This window comes from Kogia breviceps, chromosome 12, assembly GCF_026419965.1.
Source record: "Kogia breviceps isolate mKogBre1 chromosome 12, mKogBre1 haplotype 1, whole genome shotgun sequence".
NCBI lineage: Eukaryota > Metazoa > Chordata > Mammalia > Artiodactyla > Physeteridae > Kogia > Kogia breviceps.
This window is the reverse complement of record NC_081321.1, coordinates 100,196,218-100,211,119: the sequence shown is the minus strand read 5'-3', so window position 1 is coordinate 100,211,119 and position 14,902 is coordinate 100,196,218. Positions and strand designations below refer to the sequence as shown.

The 14,902-nt window shown below is 63.6% G+C and overlaps 1 protein-coding gene across 12 annotated transcripts in view; it reads right to left on the bottom strand.

Annotated features, from left to right (window-relative positions):
* TBC1D22A (TBC1 domain family member 22A) overlaps positions 1–14,902 on the bottom strand; it is a 541,067-nt gene that overhangs the window by 337,267 nt on the left and 188,898 nt on the right. For all 12 annotated transcript variants that reach the window (XR_010835979.1, XM_059081667.2, XM_067010451.1 and 9 more), the window contains exon 11: positions 7,242–7,369. Coding sequence is in view for 11 of the 12 variants with exons in the window: in XM_059081667.2 (XP_058937650.1) it covers positions 7,242–7,369 (128 nt within the window). In the remaining variant the exon portion in view is untranslated. The remainder of the gene's footprint in view (positions 1–7,241; positions 7,370–14,902) is intronic.

Sequence of the window (14,902 nt, the reverse complement as noted above, 5' to 3'; positions counted from 1 at the left end):
GAAGGCAGCACACGGACACCCGGCGGCGGGCACCACTGCAGGCCCTTCCAGAAGCATCCCCCGACCTGGCCTCGTCTCTCGCTCTTCAGCCCGTCCCTCTGACTCCACCCTCAAACTCCAGGGTGTACATAAAGTCTGGAAACACCCGTACTGTACCATTCACCAGATGCCCCAGCCTGGAGATGCCTGGGCATCGGGCACAGTCACACGCGGTGCCTGGTTATTGCAGATCCAGCTCTGCTCGCGCCTCTCGCCTGGAGCCTGCGGGCCTCTCCACACGCCCCCCGTCCCAGCGGGGCTCTCAGGACGCCGTTAGCCTGAAACGCTCTTCCCTGAGAGCCCCTCCCACAGCACCCGTCACACAGAGCAGCGCCCCTGTGGGGTCACCTCCCGCGGACCACCTCCCTCCCGCCTGCCGCCCCCGGCTGCACAGCCCTGCGCCCGCCCCCCACACAGCCAGGCCCACCTTCTTCCCAGGGTTTGCTTGGGCTCCCTGGCCGGGAGGCGGGCTCTGTGAGATCAGGACCCATCTTCCGTGGCTGGATCCCCGGCGCCGAGGACAGGGCCAGGCCCACAGCAGGCGCCCAACAAACGAGCACTGACTGTGACCCCGGGGCCCGGCCGGCCACAGGGGTCCCACACCGCCGGGCTCCTTCCCGGGAGGCCGGGAAGTCAGCTGAAGCGCAGGGGCGGCCTCACCTCTGGCGGCAGCTCGCTCACCGCCTCCAAGGATAGGGAGGCGACGCCAATGGGGAGACTTCACCTAAGATGGTGCAAAGGGCCGCGTCTGCCGCAGCAGACGCGGCATCTTGGGACCAGAGCCAGCTCAACGTCTCGGGGCACGCGGGGCTCTGCGGCAGCCAGCGGGGACCCTGGCGTGTCAGGGGGCAGCTGGCAGCTGGCCTTCAAGGGGCCCGGAGGCCCCGCCCTGCCCCCTGCCCCCGACTCGCGCGGCCGGGAGCTGTGAGACACAGGGCCACATCTCAGAAAGGGCCCAGCTAGGCCCCCAGGACCCTGGAGGAGCTCAACACACAGCCCTGCCACCGCATGAGAGCGGAAGGCTGCAGCTCGGTCCCCTGCGCTCACACACAGGGAGCTGTGGGGCGCCAGCTCCTCAGACCGCAGGCCCACTGTCCCCGCACGTGGCAGAGTGCTCGGGGGACACGCGCATGGCGGGGGCCCAGGTGCTGGGACCCTGCTTGGGCCACACGCCGCCGGAATGACGCAGAAGCCAAGTCACTTGAGCTCTGAGACCCCAGTTCCAATTTCCGTAAATACTGGTCGATAACAGTGACAGCCTGGCAATAAAACCCAGAATTTGTACAGCTCTACAGTTTACAAAATACCAGGGACAGAGGTGTGGGAAGAAAAGGGCACTTACCCAGCGCCCACCGTGTGCGTGGTGTTTTCTAAGCTCCGCGTGGGAAGCACCCAGGTCCCCAAGAGTCTGGCTGGCGTGGCCGCGTCTGCCCCTGGGCCCCAACAGCGGAGCAGCTGTGCAGCCCACGTGGCCCCGGGGCCCCAAATGCTGCCTGCCTCGCACTTTTACAGGACCCGTCTGCCGATCCTTGCGTTAGAAACTACTCCTTCAGTCCCAGCAGCAATCCTAGGAGCTGAGCTTCAGGACACTGGACCTGCCCAAGGCTACGAGGGCAGCGCTGGGCTAGGACGGAGAGTCCGTTCTGCCAGAGTCCCAGAGGTCACGGTATCCACGGGGCTTACGTGGAACATCCAAACAAATCCTGATGCTCCATTTGGCCACAGAGGAGTGATGCGGAGCTTTATTGGTAGAAAACGCCCTCCTGCCACTTCCCTCTGACGGCGTGTGTGGCCAGAGCCAGGGCCAAGGGCCGGCAGCACCAGCCCAGGCGGCTCTGAGGCTCGTGTGAGACGGCCCTGCACCAGGAGGGAGGGGCGGCGAGAAAAGGAGCAGCTCGCCAGCCAGGCCCCGAAGTGTGTGTGTCCACGTTTGCTCTCCTGTGTCAACAGCCAGCCCCTAAAGACGCACTCGGGGACACGAGCAGTACGTATACATTCTTAATTAGAACTCCAGTGGCCTTTAGACGCCACTAAGAAGGAATTCAACAAGTGCTTTAAGCCAGTGGAGCCACCTGGCAACACTCACCTGGCAAAAGGAAGTTTTTCCTTTTGTTCTAACGCAATCACTAGGTTGTGGAAAACGTCAGCCTCCGTGGGGACCCTCAGCACGCGCCCTCACCCGCCCAAGCCGCCGTCCTCGGGATGGGGCGGGGGCCACTGCCGCTCCCGAAGTCACACACGTCGTCACCTCTGCGTGGACACCAGGCTGGACGCCCCCTCCCCTGGCCCGGGGCCCCGGCTCCACCAGGGCTCACGTCCCGAGTATCAGCCAGTGATGGGAAGACCTCAGTCAGAGCCGCAATGGGAAGGAAGGAAGTTACTAGAATGTAGAGGACAGATACCACCGTTCTGAGAACCTGGCTCTCACATTTCCATTCCAGAAAGCTGCTGACGTTCTTTTTCACTCCAAGACAGGTCCCAGCGGAGCACACCCTTCTGAATCAGCCTCGGGGCGCCGGGAAAGGAGGGACAGGGGCAGAGCTGCCCGCCACCCGGCGTGCCCACCTCTTCAGTTCTACCGACAAGCCCGTCAGCTTGGAAATGCCCGGGGTTTCCCACCGCGGCCCCCTCCCTGCACAGGCACACCTCTCGGAGGACGGGGGCTCCAGCCAAGTCCATTTCCTCACATTCTCCCCAGGGCTGGCTCGAGTCACTGCCCCGCCGGACCTGCACCTGCCCGCGGCTGCCCGATGCCCACGGGTCCTGACCCGCCCGCGGCTGCCCGATGCCCACGGGTCCCGACCCGCTGACTCCACCAGTCCCTGCCAGAGCAGTGCTGCATGCAGCTACTCTGGGTGGGCCTGTTCAATATAAATCTCAGTGAACCAAAATGAAAACTAGAAATTCAGTTCCTCGGTCACACTGGTCCTATTTTTTGAGTGTGGAAAACCCACGTGTGCCTAGAGGCTCCCCTCTGGGGGGGTCCCGTCATGCTAGAGCCTCTCCTGCTGCCCTGGGGCCTCCCTCCCTGGCTCTCACTCTGTTGTGTTCTCTCCTGCCCGGGGACGCCCTCCTCCGGCTGCCCCGCCTCTCCCCCTGACCTTCCCGAAGCCACGTCGGCCACGCCCACGAGGGCCTTCCTTTTAAAGGCCGAGTAACGTTCCATTTTGTGTGTGTGCGCGCACGCACGTGCACGTATATATAGACACACATACGTGCACACACACGCAGTTTCTTCATCTTTTCATCCATCGATGGACACTTGGGTTGTTCCATATCTCGGCTGCCGTGAGCATGAGAGGGCAGATACCCCCGAGAGATAACTTCATTACCTTTAGACAAGTTCCGTAAAGTTACAGGATAAAAAAACCATCAATACACAGAACTCGGTTGCATTTCTACACACTAACGATGAACTATTGGAGAGAGAAATTAAGAAAACCATGCCCTTCACAACTGCATCAACACCAAAATGCTTCGGAATAAATTTAACCACGAAAGTGAAAAATCTGTACACTTAAAACTGAAAAACACTGATGAATGAAATTGAAGAAGACATAAATAAATGGAAAGACACCCCTCATTTGTGGACTGAAAGAATTAGCACTGTGAAAACGTCCGTATTACCCAAAGCGACTCAAGGCATTCCCTATCAAAATTCCAATGGCGTTTTTCACAGATATAGAAAAACAAACCTAAAATTTGCGTGGAACCACAAGAGACCCCGAGTAGCTAAAGCAACCTTGAGCCGGCCGGCATGCTAATGCCATTTAGGAAAAAGAAATACAAACCGGGAAACGCACTTCGATCTCCCATCGTTCAGGAAATCAGCCCGTGCCGACCCCTCTGGCTGTCTCTTCCCAGGCAGGTCCCCTGGGGGTGGGTGGGGAGGGACGGTCCCACTCACAGTGGGGTGGGGGGGGCCCTGCCGCGCCGCCGACGCCGGGAGAAGCTCACGCGGTCCTCGCCCGCGCGGTGGGACTGCGGCCCCGGTGCACACCCCAGAGAGCAAGCAACTGGGGGGCCAGGGACCCTCCTCAGCAGCGCACAGGCACACCCACTCCCATGGTCCGGGAGGAGGCCAAGCGGCTCAGACAGAAGGGCAGCTTTTGTCCCAGGAACTGCCGGGGAAGGGGCTGGCCCGGGGTTGGGGGGTGCGGGCCCTGCAGTCAGTCGCCTGTGCCCACCAGGCCTCCAGACATAAAGTGCAGCCAGGGACGCGGGGAGGGAGCGCAGCCCTAGGACCCAGCTCTGCGCCCAGCGCGCCGGCCGCGAGGGACGCGCACCCCAGGACTCCAGCCGCTGCCAGGAGACACCCGAGGAGCAGCCCTGGAGCAGCCCTGGGCTTCGCAGGGACGCAGAGGCCCACCAGCCCCGAGCCGCGGCCACCGTCCGGGGCCCACCCACGTTACAATAAAATAGAAGCCGCGTCTGTGGCCGTTTTTCCACAGGAAAGCAATTCCAGAGAAGGTGTGTGAAACCAAAGACCCCGAGGGAGGCCCGCTGAGGCTGGAGCGCAGGCCTCGGGGCTCAGAGCAGCTCTGAGTGCGGAGGGGGGAGAGCTGAAGCGCCGCTTGGTGCCCGCCAGCAGGCAGGGCGCCCTGGAGTCCAAGCCCCCCGAGACGGAGACACGCAGCCGAGCTGCTTTCCGGCCTGCTGTCCCAGCCCTTCGCAGCCCGAGACTGGCCCCCCAGGCCCTCGGGGCCAGACCCAGGGGGCCGGGCGTGGCTTCACTGTCCAGGTGGCAGCAGGAGGCGGCAGGTGTGGCCTGGAACACCCGCGTGCTCTCCCTCCAGCCCCGTGGGGCCCTGGCTCGCTAGGGCCCTCCTCCACACGGAGCGGGGGCGCGGAGGGGAGCCCACGGGCCGGGAAGCGAGGGCCGGGAGGACACGGGCGGGACGGAGCGCACCCCGGCTGCCCCGACAGCCTCAGCCCTGCGGCCGTGGACCCACAGCACGGCACACGGGCCCAGAGTTCTCTCTCTCATCTGAGGTCCTCAAAATCCAAGTGTCGGCTCCAGCTATGGCGGGTGGGACGCACCCTTTCCACGGGCTCCCTCTGGGAGCTGGACCGGAGGCTCAGCCACAGCAGCCTCCAGGGCGGCCCCGCACCCAGCGCCCTGCTCGCATGGGGCACACCACGCACCCAGGGAGCAGGGCTCACCTCCCTGCTCGTCGGGCTACTTCTGGATGGTCTGCACTTTTTAATTGCCCTTTTCCCTCCTTGTAACTAATGCCCCTCATTCATTTTCGTGCCACCATCCCGTCCGCGGCCTGGGAAGATTATGGATAGCCTTTTGTTGACACATGTCCCCAAAGGGTTTTAAGCTCCTTTGTAAGGGATTAAAGAGTTACTGAAAGCTGTAATGGCCCAGCCCATAAACACCCTAGTTTAAGGGAGAGTAATCGCCCGGTTGCCATCCTATGATTACTACGTATTTTCACTGCCAAAAGGTGCAATACAATTTCATGGTTACTTGGGCCTGTAAAATAGAAATACCCCCAATTTTTAAGATATGAAAAGGTTTATGACGAGGGTACTGTCAGTTCAACGATCAGTCCGCGGCACAAATGAGTCAATTCATAACAAAATTTAATTTCAAGGAAATTAACTCAGTAAAGATGCCCCAAATATGCTTAAAGTTGTCATATCTGTCAGGGGTTTCCGTGACGTGGACCCCAGACGCGCAGGTCCATTTTCTGCTCCGCAAAACGCGGCTGGCTTAATACCTAATTTACTCATACTGGGGACAGTATTACAGGGAACTCTGTGTTTAACGAGGGGGGTCAGGACCTCAGTGTAACCCATCACTAGTGGAGAGCGTTACGAAGTTTTGTTTCCTGTGACATAACTGAGACCTGATCGATAGCACCAGGCCGATGGCCACTTTAACCAAACAGCCCCCCAAAAACGGCTTTACGTCCCAGGAAATGTGAGTGGCTAGAAATTTTGTAGCTGTCAAGTACCTACGAAAGCAAAACCAAAGTGGGAGATTTTGGATGCGGCTACTGACCAGTCATAATTTCTGTAACTAACACCATTAGAACACACAGCTGCAAAAAGGAAAAGCCAAGTCACAACACAGGGCTTCAGAGCCACAGAAACAGCCACAGAGCCCGCGCCGGGCACACGGGCAAACGGGCACACGGGCCAGCGTGAGGAACAAAGCTCCAGGCTACTGTTCTCGATGACCTGGGAGAAATGCGCTCAGAACTCAAGGCTGGCGGGCATGGGGCCAGCAGGGCAGCAGCTCGAGGTCCCCACCCCACGGGACGATCGCGCCATCTAGACCAAGGGCTCCTCTGAGGAGGAGGCCGGGGGGCGAGGCCCTTCCAGCCTGCTCGGGGCCTCGGGACCCCACCGCCGTCTTCGTGGACGTCCACGCACGGGAGCCCAACCCCGCGCCCGGGGCTCCTGCTGCCCAACGAAGAAGCCCGTGGCCTGGGGCTCCCTCTCCCAGCCTCCAAAGGCAGCTGCCCCGTCCAAGGCCCACGAAGGGCTGGAGCCCAGCGCAGGAAAACCCTACCTCCCGGAGTTGAGAATGAAAGCCAGCCTCCGAGGGGACGCCACGCCAAGTCCACACAAGGTGCCTGCTCGCCGCGAGGCAGGGGGAAAGGCCAGCGTGGAACCCCCGGCACGGCCGCAGCCTCGGCAAACATCTCCAAGAAACTGGAGAGGCGCTAGAATGAGCAACGCGACACTCAAGGGAACAAGGGTGGTTTGTTCCAGAAAACGCTGTGCAGAGGAGCAAACTTCACGGCGCACTGAATCTGTCGGGGACTTTTAAAAATCTTTATCGTGAGTGACTCGAAACACAGACAGGGTGTGAGTCCTGAGCATGAGTGTGTCTGGTAGATACAGCTCAGAGTCTCGCTGGAGTTACACCTGCCCCGGGGCCCCGGGCGAAGTGCAAACTGCACGGCGGGATGAAATCCAGCTACAGGTAGAACTACAGAAAGTTCTTTTCCCTGTCTTACGTCTAGTCAAATGACAAGCACGCCAGAAGCGGACTTTAAAAAGACTGCACTTCAGCGGAGAGGATGCTTCGGAGGCAAAATGGAGCACAGCAAACGGACCCAGAGCAGAAGGCGGCAGGAGGCGAGGGGCCGAGGACGCGGCCCGGCCCCGCGTGGGGAGGGCCTGGCCCAGCTCCACCGCGGGCACCCTGCGGGGGGGGGGGGGGGGGCGCGAGGGGCGCTCACCTGGTAGGTGTCCCACAGGCGGATGGCGCAGCGCAGGGGCACCTCACGCATCAGCAGGTTGTTCATCCAGCGGAAGGCGAACTGCAGGTACCTCACCTCGTGCTGGTCCAGGTGCCGGTGGACTTGCCCTGCAGGGACAAACACAGGCCCCGCGGCTGTCAGGAGGGCCCCCGGAGTTCTGCCCCTTCCCTGAGGCCCCGGGCCCGCCTCGGAAGCCCTCCAACCAGCCAAGCCGCCGCTCCCAAGGCGCACGGACGGAAAAGGAACTTCCACCCCAAGACCTCAGACTCTCCTCCTCGAGGAATACGGGTGGTGACGGCGGTAACGGTTAACTAGGACCACGACAGCTCCCGCGGCGGAGTGTGCGCCCCGTCTGGGATGCCCCGAGCCCACCCCAGGAACACAGGCAGGCCCAGTCCTGCCCTGCAGATGGCGGCACTGGTCCGAGAGGCCGGCGGACGCTCGGGGGCATGTGGCGGAGGCCAGCTGACCTTCACCTGACTGGCCCACGGGCAGGCCCACCAGACACGGGCGGCAGTGCTGAGAGAGGGGACGGCTTTGACCTCGTGCCGGCCCGGGTCCCACAGGCTCCCGGGCCCGGCCAGTGACGGGGCAGGTGGGCCCATCCCTGGATCCCAGGTTTGGGGCTCCTGTGAAGACAGCAGGGCCCCTGGGGAGAACCAGGCCCGAAGCGCCATCTCCCACCGGCCACAGAGTCTCTCCCCGTCACGGCGCTCCACGGCTCGGCCCCCAGCGTCCCCTGCCCAGGCCTCTCTGCTGGGCTCTCAGCAACCCGCGGGAAAGGCTTCAGAGCTCACTGGAGCTCCGAGGTCCTGGGAGCCTGGAAGTGCCCCTCCAAGGAAGCAGAGACCCTGGGGGTAGTGGGGACTGTGCCCCATTTTCCCAACACTCTGCCCTGGGAAGAGCCACTCGAAGGGCCAGGGGAGGACGGATGCTGCCTTATAAAACAGGCAAGTATGGCCTCATTGTCCAGACTGGGGACTGGGACGAGCCCACCCTGACTTCTGTCCACCGGGACCCACGAGTCTGGCCCACGGCCCCGTGTCTGCACACGCCTGGAGTCACTGGCTCCCCCTCTGGTCTTACCCCCCACTCCCCGCCTGCCCTGAGAGGCAACTCTGAAAAAAGTGTACCGCCCCTTCAGTTCTCCCGACGAAAGTTCTAGAAGCGGCAAACAAGCAAGCGACAGCCAGGGGATCAGGGAAGCGCGAGGCCAGCTCAGAGGGCTGCAGTGTGGGCGGACGGCGACCTCAGGGGTTCCCAGGCATCATCCTCATCGCGGCGGCTGTTAGAACACAGCTTCTCGGGATCAGAACCTTCCCGGCGGGATCTGAGTTTCCGTGTCTCCAGAAAATTCTTACGTGCCAGCCACACACCTGTGCTGGGAGCCCTCTCAGGGACAAGTTACACAAGGACTCGGCCCCCGGGCCCCCAGAGACACAGGAAGACGGGGCTCCAGCCTCTGACGTAGGGTCCATGTCCCAGGAGGCGCTCCCCACGCAGGGCAGGGCTGGCTCTGTGGTCCGCTCTACAGCTTCTCATCAGCTTATGTTGTATCAAATACACTTACTTGTTAACTTCACGTCGCGACCCAAAACAGTCCCGGTCCCCTCGTGGCCCGGCGGAGGATGAAGTGGGAGCAGTTACAGCACAGAGAGCCGGTGGAGCCTCCACGGCGGCAGCCCGGGCAGAAACGAGCCACACGGCTTGTCACCGAGGAGAGCCCTGGGGTCTGCAAGGGGAAGTGTCCTCCCCGTGTCCCCAGCTTGTAAGCTCGGGGGCCACCTAATACCACGAGGGGGTTCCTCTCAAGACGTCGTGAGGGCCCCGTACACGGCCCACAGTTTGAGAAACACCAGCTGGCAGACAAAGAAGGACCAGCTGGGCCAGAACCTCCCTTCTCGGCCCCCGGCCCCCCAGCACTGCGCCCGCTCGGGTGACACCGTGTGCCCGGCGAGGTCCCACCCGGGCGCCACCCCAGTCCCTCCCCCCCGTTCCACAGCCTCCTCCCCGGACCCTGTGTCACCCTGCCCGGGCTTCGCTGCTTAGGGCCGTGCCCGCCCCAGGACGTGAGCTGCTCCACAGCAGGTGTGGTACCTGAGAGCCCTCTGCACCTGCAGCCCTGGGACACACCAGGTGCCCAGTAAGCGTGAGCCACACGACGGGTGAATGAATGAATGAATGAGGGAATGAATGAAGTTAGAAAATGGGTAACTGAACATGTGAATAAACCGCCCATTTCGCAGTCACCCCCCCCCTCCTATTTCTCCACGGTGAGATACTGCGGAGCTTTCCAGCAATGCGATGGGACGTCCTGTTCTTTTTAAAGAATTAAGATTTATTTCTAAGCTGAACACAGCCGCAGCTACAAAGCTGGAAAGTTCTGTGGGGCCCCGAGCGGCCCCCTGTGCCCGTTCCCCGAGGGTGGCAGCCCCTGCCGAGGCCGGGTCACCGACGCGAGCACGCTGGCCAACGGGAAACGCAAATACCATGAACACCTGAAAACCGGCAGTTCAGAAAATGAATCGATCTACTGAACAAGGATCTGTTACACAGAAACAGGGGAGCGAGCCGCCACGAGTGCGGTCGGGAGCAGGGGCAGAGGGCGGGCGGAAGGACGGTGACAGCTCCGAAGAGAAAACCGCCTCCGGAATACAGAGCGCGCGAAGGAGGAGGACCCAGCAGGGGCTGCTCCCAGGACAGGCCTGGATGATCAGGGGCTCCAGGACCCGCCACTCACTAGCCACTGAAGCTCTACGGGACACGTGGGCCGAGGACAGAGAGCAGCGGGCGGCAGGCCGGCAGGGCCAGGCGCCTCCTGCCCGGGCCTGCGCGGGGCGCCGACGCCACCCCACGCCAGGCAGGCACCGGCCGGGTGCTGATAATCGGGAAGGCGGGGCGACTCCGAGTTCACCCTCGCGGATTCAGGTGACTTTTCATGGGTTGTGGAGCCCTGGGTGTCCCTGGACCACGGTGCCCGTGGGGCGGGACCTTGTCTGGACCCAGGGATTGGCACAGAGCCAGGCCCAGCGTCTGGCGTGTGCCCGGCACGTTCGCGGGTCGAGTGGCGTGACGGCCGGGACCGGACGCGCTCAGAGGCGCGGACAGGGCGGTGGCATGGAATGAGGTGCCCGTGGTCCCCCAGCCACGTCCCTGCTCCTGCAGTGCCACTGGCCTCCTCAGCTGACGCGGAAGGTCACCATTTAAAAGCGGGGGAAAAGAAGCAACCCTAATTAAAGTGCCTGGGAGGCACGTGACACCTTTCTAACGTGAACTGGCGAGCAAACTGATTTGCAAAATTCAACACATATTTCCGGAACATCTGTCACTGAAGGAACCTAACCAAACAAGTAAGAATAAACCCCTTCTCTGCTCCAGCAGTCCCACCTGAGGCCCGCCCCACGAGGCGTTGGCGGACACCACCCCGTCTCAGGCTCGGCCAGAGGAGCCCATCCCAGCCGGAGCGCGAGGACCAAGAGCCCCCCGGCCAGCTCCCGCCCACGGGAGCTGTGCCCACGCGAGAAGCAGGCGAGGTGGCCCATCCGGGCGTGCACGCGGCAGCGGCAGACTCAGGACTGCCCCTCTCCATGCCCTGAAACGACCCCACGATGCCAGATGGGCCCGCAGACCCGCCCGGTATCTCCGGGTACGAACCCGGGGCCTCCGCAGAGCAAGGGCCACAGCGTCAACCCCACGAGAGCACGGGCAGAGGCTGCTCGCGCATCAGCTCTTTCCGGGAAGCTCTCGGGCGTCCCCACGTACCCCACCGCCTGTGATGGTGAAGCTACAGAGGAGACGTGGCCGGCGTCCTGCCCTCCACGAGCTCAGCAACATGCAGGAGAGACAGAAAGAAAACGCAACTTTGAGCCTCCGAGGTGTCTATTTCACCAGAGTTACCAACGCTGAGTGTCCCGAGGGCCTGGGCTTCTCTCCTGCCCGATGCAGGCCCGAGCTCCCGACAGCGGCGAAGCAGGCAGCCCCGGGCCCACCAGGCGGGGACGCGAGCCTCGGCCGCCAGGCTCCGACCCACGACCAGGCCACCCCAGCCAACGGGAGCAGCCATCCCAGGACCACGGGAGGCACTCCGTGGTCACGTGGAGGCGGCCGTTCCTCACTGACGACCTGGCTTCTCCGGAAGCTACAATGAAGAGTGATATGGCCGCTCTGCCCCCGCCCACCTCCTAACGCACACAGTGAGCTTCGGGAGAGGCCGCCTCCTGCTCTGAACGTGTTGAATAATGGACGCCTAAACTCCAGCCATTACTTTCCGTTCACATACATCGGAGCACGAGTGCGCGTGCCGGCAAGATTCTTACAAGCAAGTGTGAGCAGATGCTCTGTCGCTGACAAAGGTAACTCGGCGAGCGGTGATTCTGGATTTGAAATTCCCATTTCACTGGAAATCAGAGGGGACATGGAATGAGTGAGCAGGCACATGTAATTATTATCATCTTTCTGGCTGAGGAGACGTTTTGCCATCAAGGCCTTCTGAGGCAGACCGCCTCAGAAGAGGGGAGAGGACTCAGGACACGGGGACCTAGACAAACAGGGGGAAGGCGGCCAGGCTCTGGGCAGGGGCTCTGCCAGGACCTGAAACCAGCAGACACACTGCCCCTCCAGCCACAGGGGACACGCATGTTCTGATGGGGCCACAGGTGGCAGCCCCTGGTCCCAGGGTCTCAGGGTCGGGGCTCGCAGAGGCCGGACCTCAAGGCACGACAGGAGCTGGGCACTGAGCTCCATCAGGGGGGCCCGTGATTCGGTCCCCCACGCCCACGTGAGGAAGCCCCAGTAAAAACTGGACGTGCGGGCTCAGCGGGTGAACACGTGAACCGCGGAGGGCGGCAGGCCCTGACTCCGGGGCCGAGAGGAAGCGCCGAGTTCCCGGGACCCTCGCGACCTCACCCTGCGCCTCTCTTCCCGGCTCCCCTGGGCTCCGTGAGCTGCCCCAGCAGGTGATCAGGCCCGGGGGCCCCAGGAACCGCTGCCTTTATCACCGATGGGTCACAAGGGCTGACCTGGATTTGAGACTCCCCATGCCTGGTGCTGGCTGGTCTGTGCCTCCCCCCATTCAAGACTCAGCTCAAGCATCACTGGCCTTTTGAAGCTTTTTCTGACCTCTCTCCACCCTGGAGCTGACCCCCCTTCCTCAGTGCCCCTGCCTCGACTCCTAGAAAGAGCACCCGAGACACTTTGGTGGCCTGGAGGTCTGCACACACACAGCCGCTCCTGGCCTGGCCTGCGGGATGAGTGAGTGGTGGGGCTCCTCCTCCCAGGGGACACCTGTGTCAACTAAAGACTCAACAGTGGGTGCCACGAAGGCAGCTTCCCCAGACATCCACCTGGGGCTCCTCAGGCGTGAGCCCGCCAGCCAAGTGACCACGGTGCGGAGCGGGGGACCTGGGGCGTGAGTACCGGGCATCTGCCTGCCAGGAGGCCAGCACCCACACCAGGGTCTGGGCTGCCCTGACCAGGATGGCTGACAGGCCAGCAAATGCGCAGGGGGCCTCTCCGAAGGCCCCCCGAGGGCTCCCAGTGCTAAGACAGAGGGGGTGCACCAGGGTTTCGGGGCACCAGCACGCACGTGCACACGGTCTTAAGGAGCCGGCGAAGCCCCGGGCTACCGGGAAGGGCTGGGCTCTTGCGAAGCAGGGAAGGACCGAACCAGGGAGACGGGTGAAGTTTGCGGCCCTCCCGGTGGCCCTAGTTCAACCCTCAGCTGCTCGGCTAGCCCGGGGGCATCTGAAGTGAGGCGGGCTCAGCGGAGGCTCCGGAGGCCAGGCGGGGCTCTGCGGGGGCCTGAGTGGCAGGTGAGCAGAGGCGGCTCTCCACCAGGGGACCAGCGGGAGGAAGACGACGGCCTTCAGCCGACCCCGCTCGCCTACGACCGAGACCCGCGGCGCGTTCCAGGGGCCGGGCTGCTCCCGGGAAGGAGCCGGCCCTCCCCGCCCCCATCCTACCTGCCGAGACCCCCCAGCACGGCTGGACTTCCTGCCCCAGCCCCTCTTCCCAGCCCCGGCTCTCCCGCCGCTGCTGTCAGCGCGCAAACGACGCGGGGCAGCCCACACGGGTGGTGCCGCGGGAAACCCTGCTCACCCAGAACGCCTGCACGCGTGCGGCCGCAGAGGCCAGGATGCTGCTCCCGCGGGAGCGCGTTCCACACCCGGGGACGGTGTGAGGACAGCGAGAATGAGGGCGCCGAGAGGGACCTGCAGGCCTCCTTGCGATCGGAGGGAGGCATCCGAGTGTAAGAAGAAGGGGTGGGCCACGCGGTCCACACACCCCTGTAAGGCACCCACTTAACATGGAGCTAAGAGCATGCGCTGTCCTCAGGCCACCTGGCGCCGATCACGTGAAGGGACGCCTTCCCCACGCGGCTGACAACGTGAGGACGCCCAAAGCGACCCCCTCCAGGCTCCCCAGGTGCCCCTCAGCCCTGCGTCCCGTCGCACGGTGTCATTTCCCGGACACACATGACGGGCGGCTCTGTGACAACGGCTCTCTGTGCCCGTCTCGCCCCAGCCCCTAACCGCCTGCTGGTCTCCGGTGCCCCCCAGGTGCCAGCTGCAGAGGACAGCCGCGGGTCCGCGTCCTCTCCGCCCGGTGCCAGCGTGTCCCCACGCGCCAGAGAGCCGGCGGCACGAGTGTCCAGCTCAGGGCCCTTGGCTGCCACGCTCTGGGGGAGACGGGGGGAGCGGGTCTCCCCGTCGCTGCCACGGGTTCCAAGGAGGGGTGCTGAGAGCCCCCTCGGCAGGGCGCCAAGCAGAGACTGGGGCGGTCGCACGCACACGTGGACACATGCTTGCGCACGCAGGGGCACGCTCGGGGCCCTCGGGAGCCCGGGCTGAGGGGTGACAAGCATGGGCTCCGGAGTCAACAGACACGTCCTCAGAGAGGACGCAGGGACGCTGCACCTGTGCGACCTGAGCAGAACGCTCCCGGCGGCCTCAGTCGCCGTGTGTCAGGTCCCGTCCCGCCAGCCCCGACCTCACCAGCCGTGGGGACGCGTGACGTACCGGGTGCCTGCTGCGGGCAGAGCATCACGGGCTGGGTGCCCAGCGCCCCAGCGCTCCCACCGCTGCTGGGGGCGGGGCTGTTCCCAGGCAACGCCCCGCGGAGACCACTGGCGCCCCCTGTCTGGGACCCCAGCCCGGACCAGGGCGGCTTAAGAGGCCCTTAGAGGGGCTTCTGACACCTGTGCGCACCTCTCCTCCTTCCCGGCACCCCGCACGGCGACGGAAAGGGGCAAACACCCGACGGCCAGAGAAAGGCAGAGAGACGGGCGTGAGAAACAGAGACAGGCGGACAAGCGGGCTCCCCCGACGGCCTGGACAGCTTCAGCCTGCGCCCAGGCCACGCGGAGCCAAGAGGCGAGCCCACGGCCCTGGGCCCTGGAGAGAGGCGGGGAGGGGGTGCTGGGACAGAGTGGGGGGCTTCGAGAAGCAGCTGGACAGCCTGTGCCCGCACCCCGGCCCTCCCCATCCTGCCCACCCCCCAGGACACAGGAGGGCCACCACCGCAAACGTGACACCAGGGGCCTCTGTGAGGGGGACCCGGGCCCGGCAGAGCACGGAGGACCGCACTGTCCCGTGCGCGGTGACGGGGGCGTGGCTGCGGGGCGCGGCGGGGTGCTCGGACGG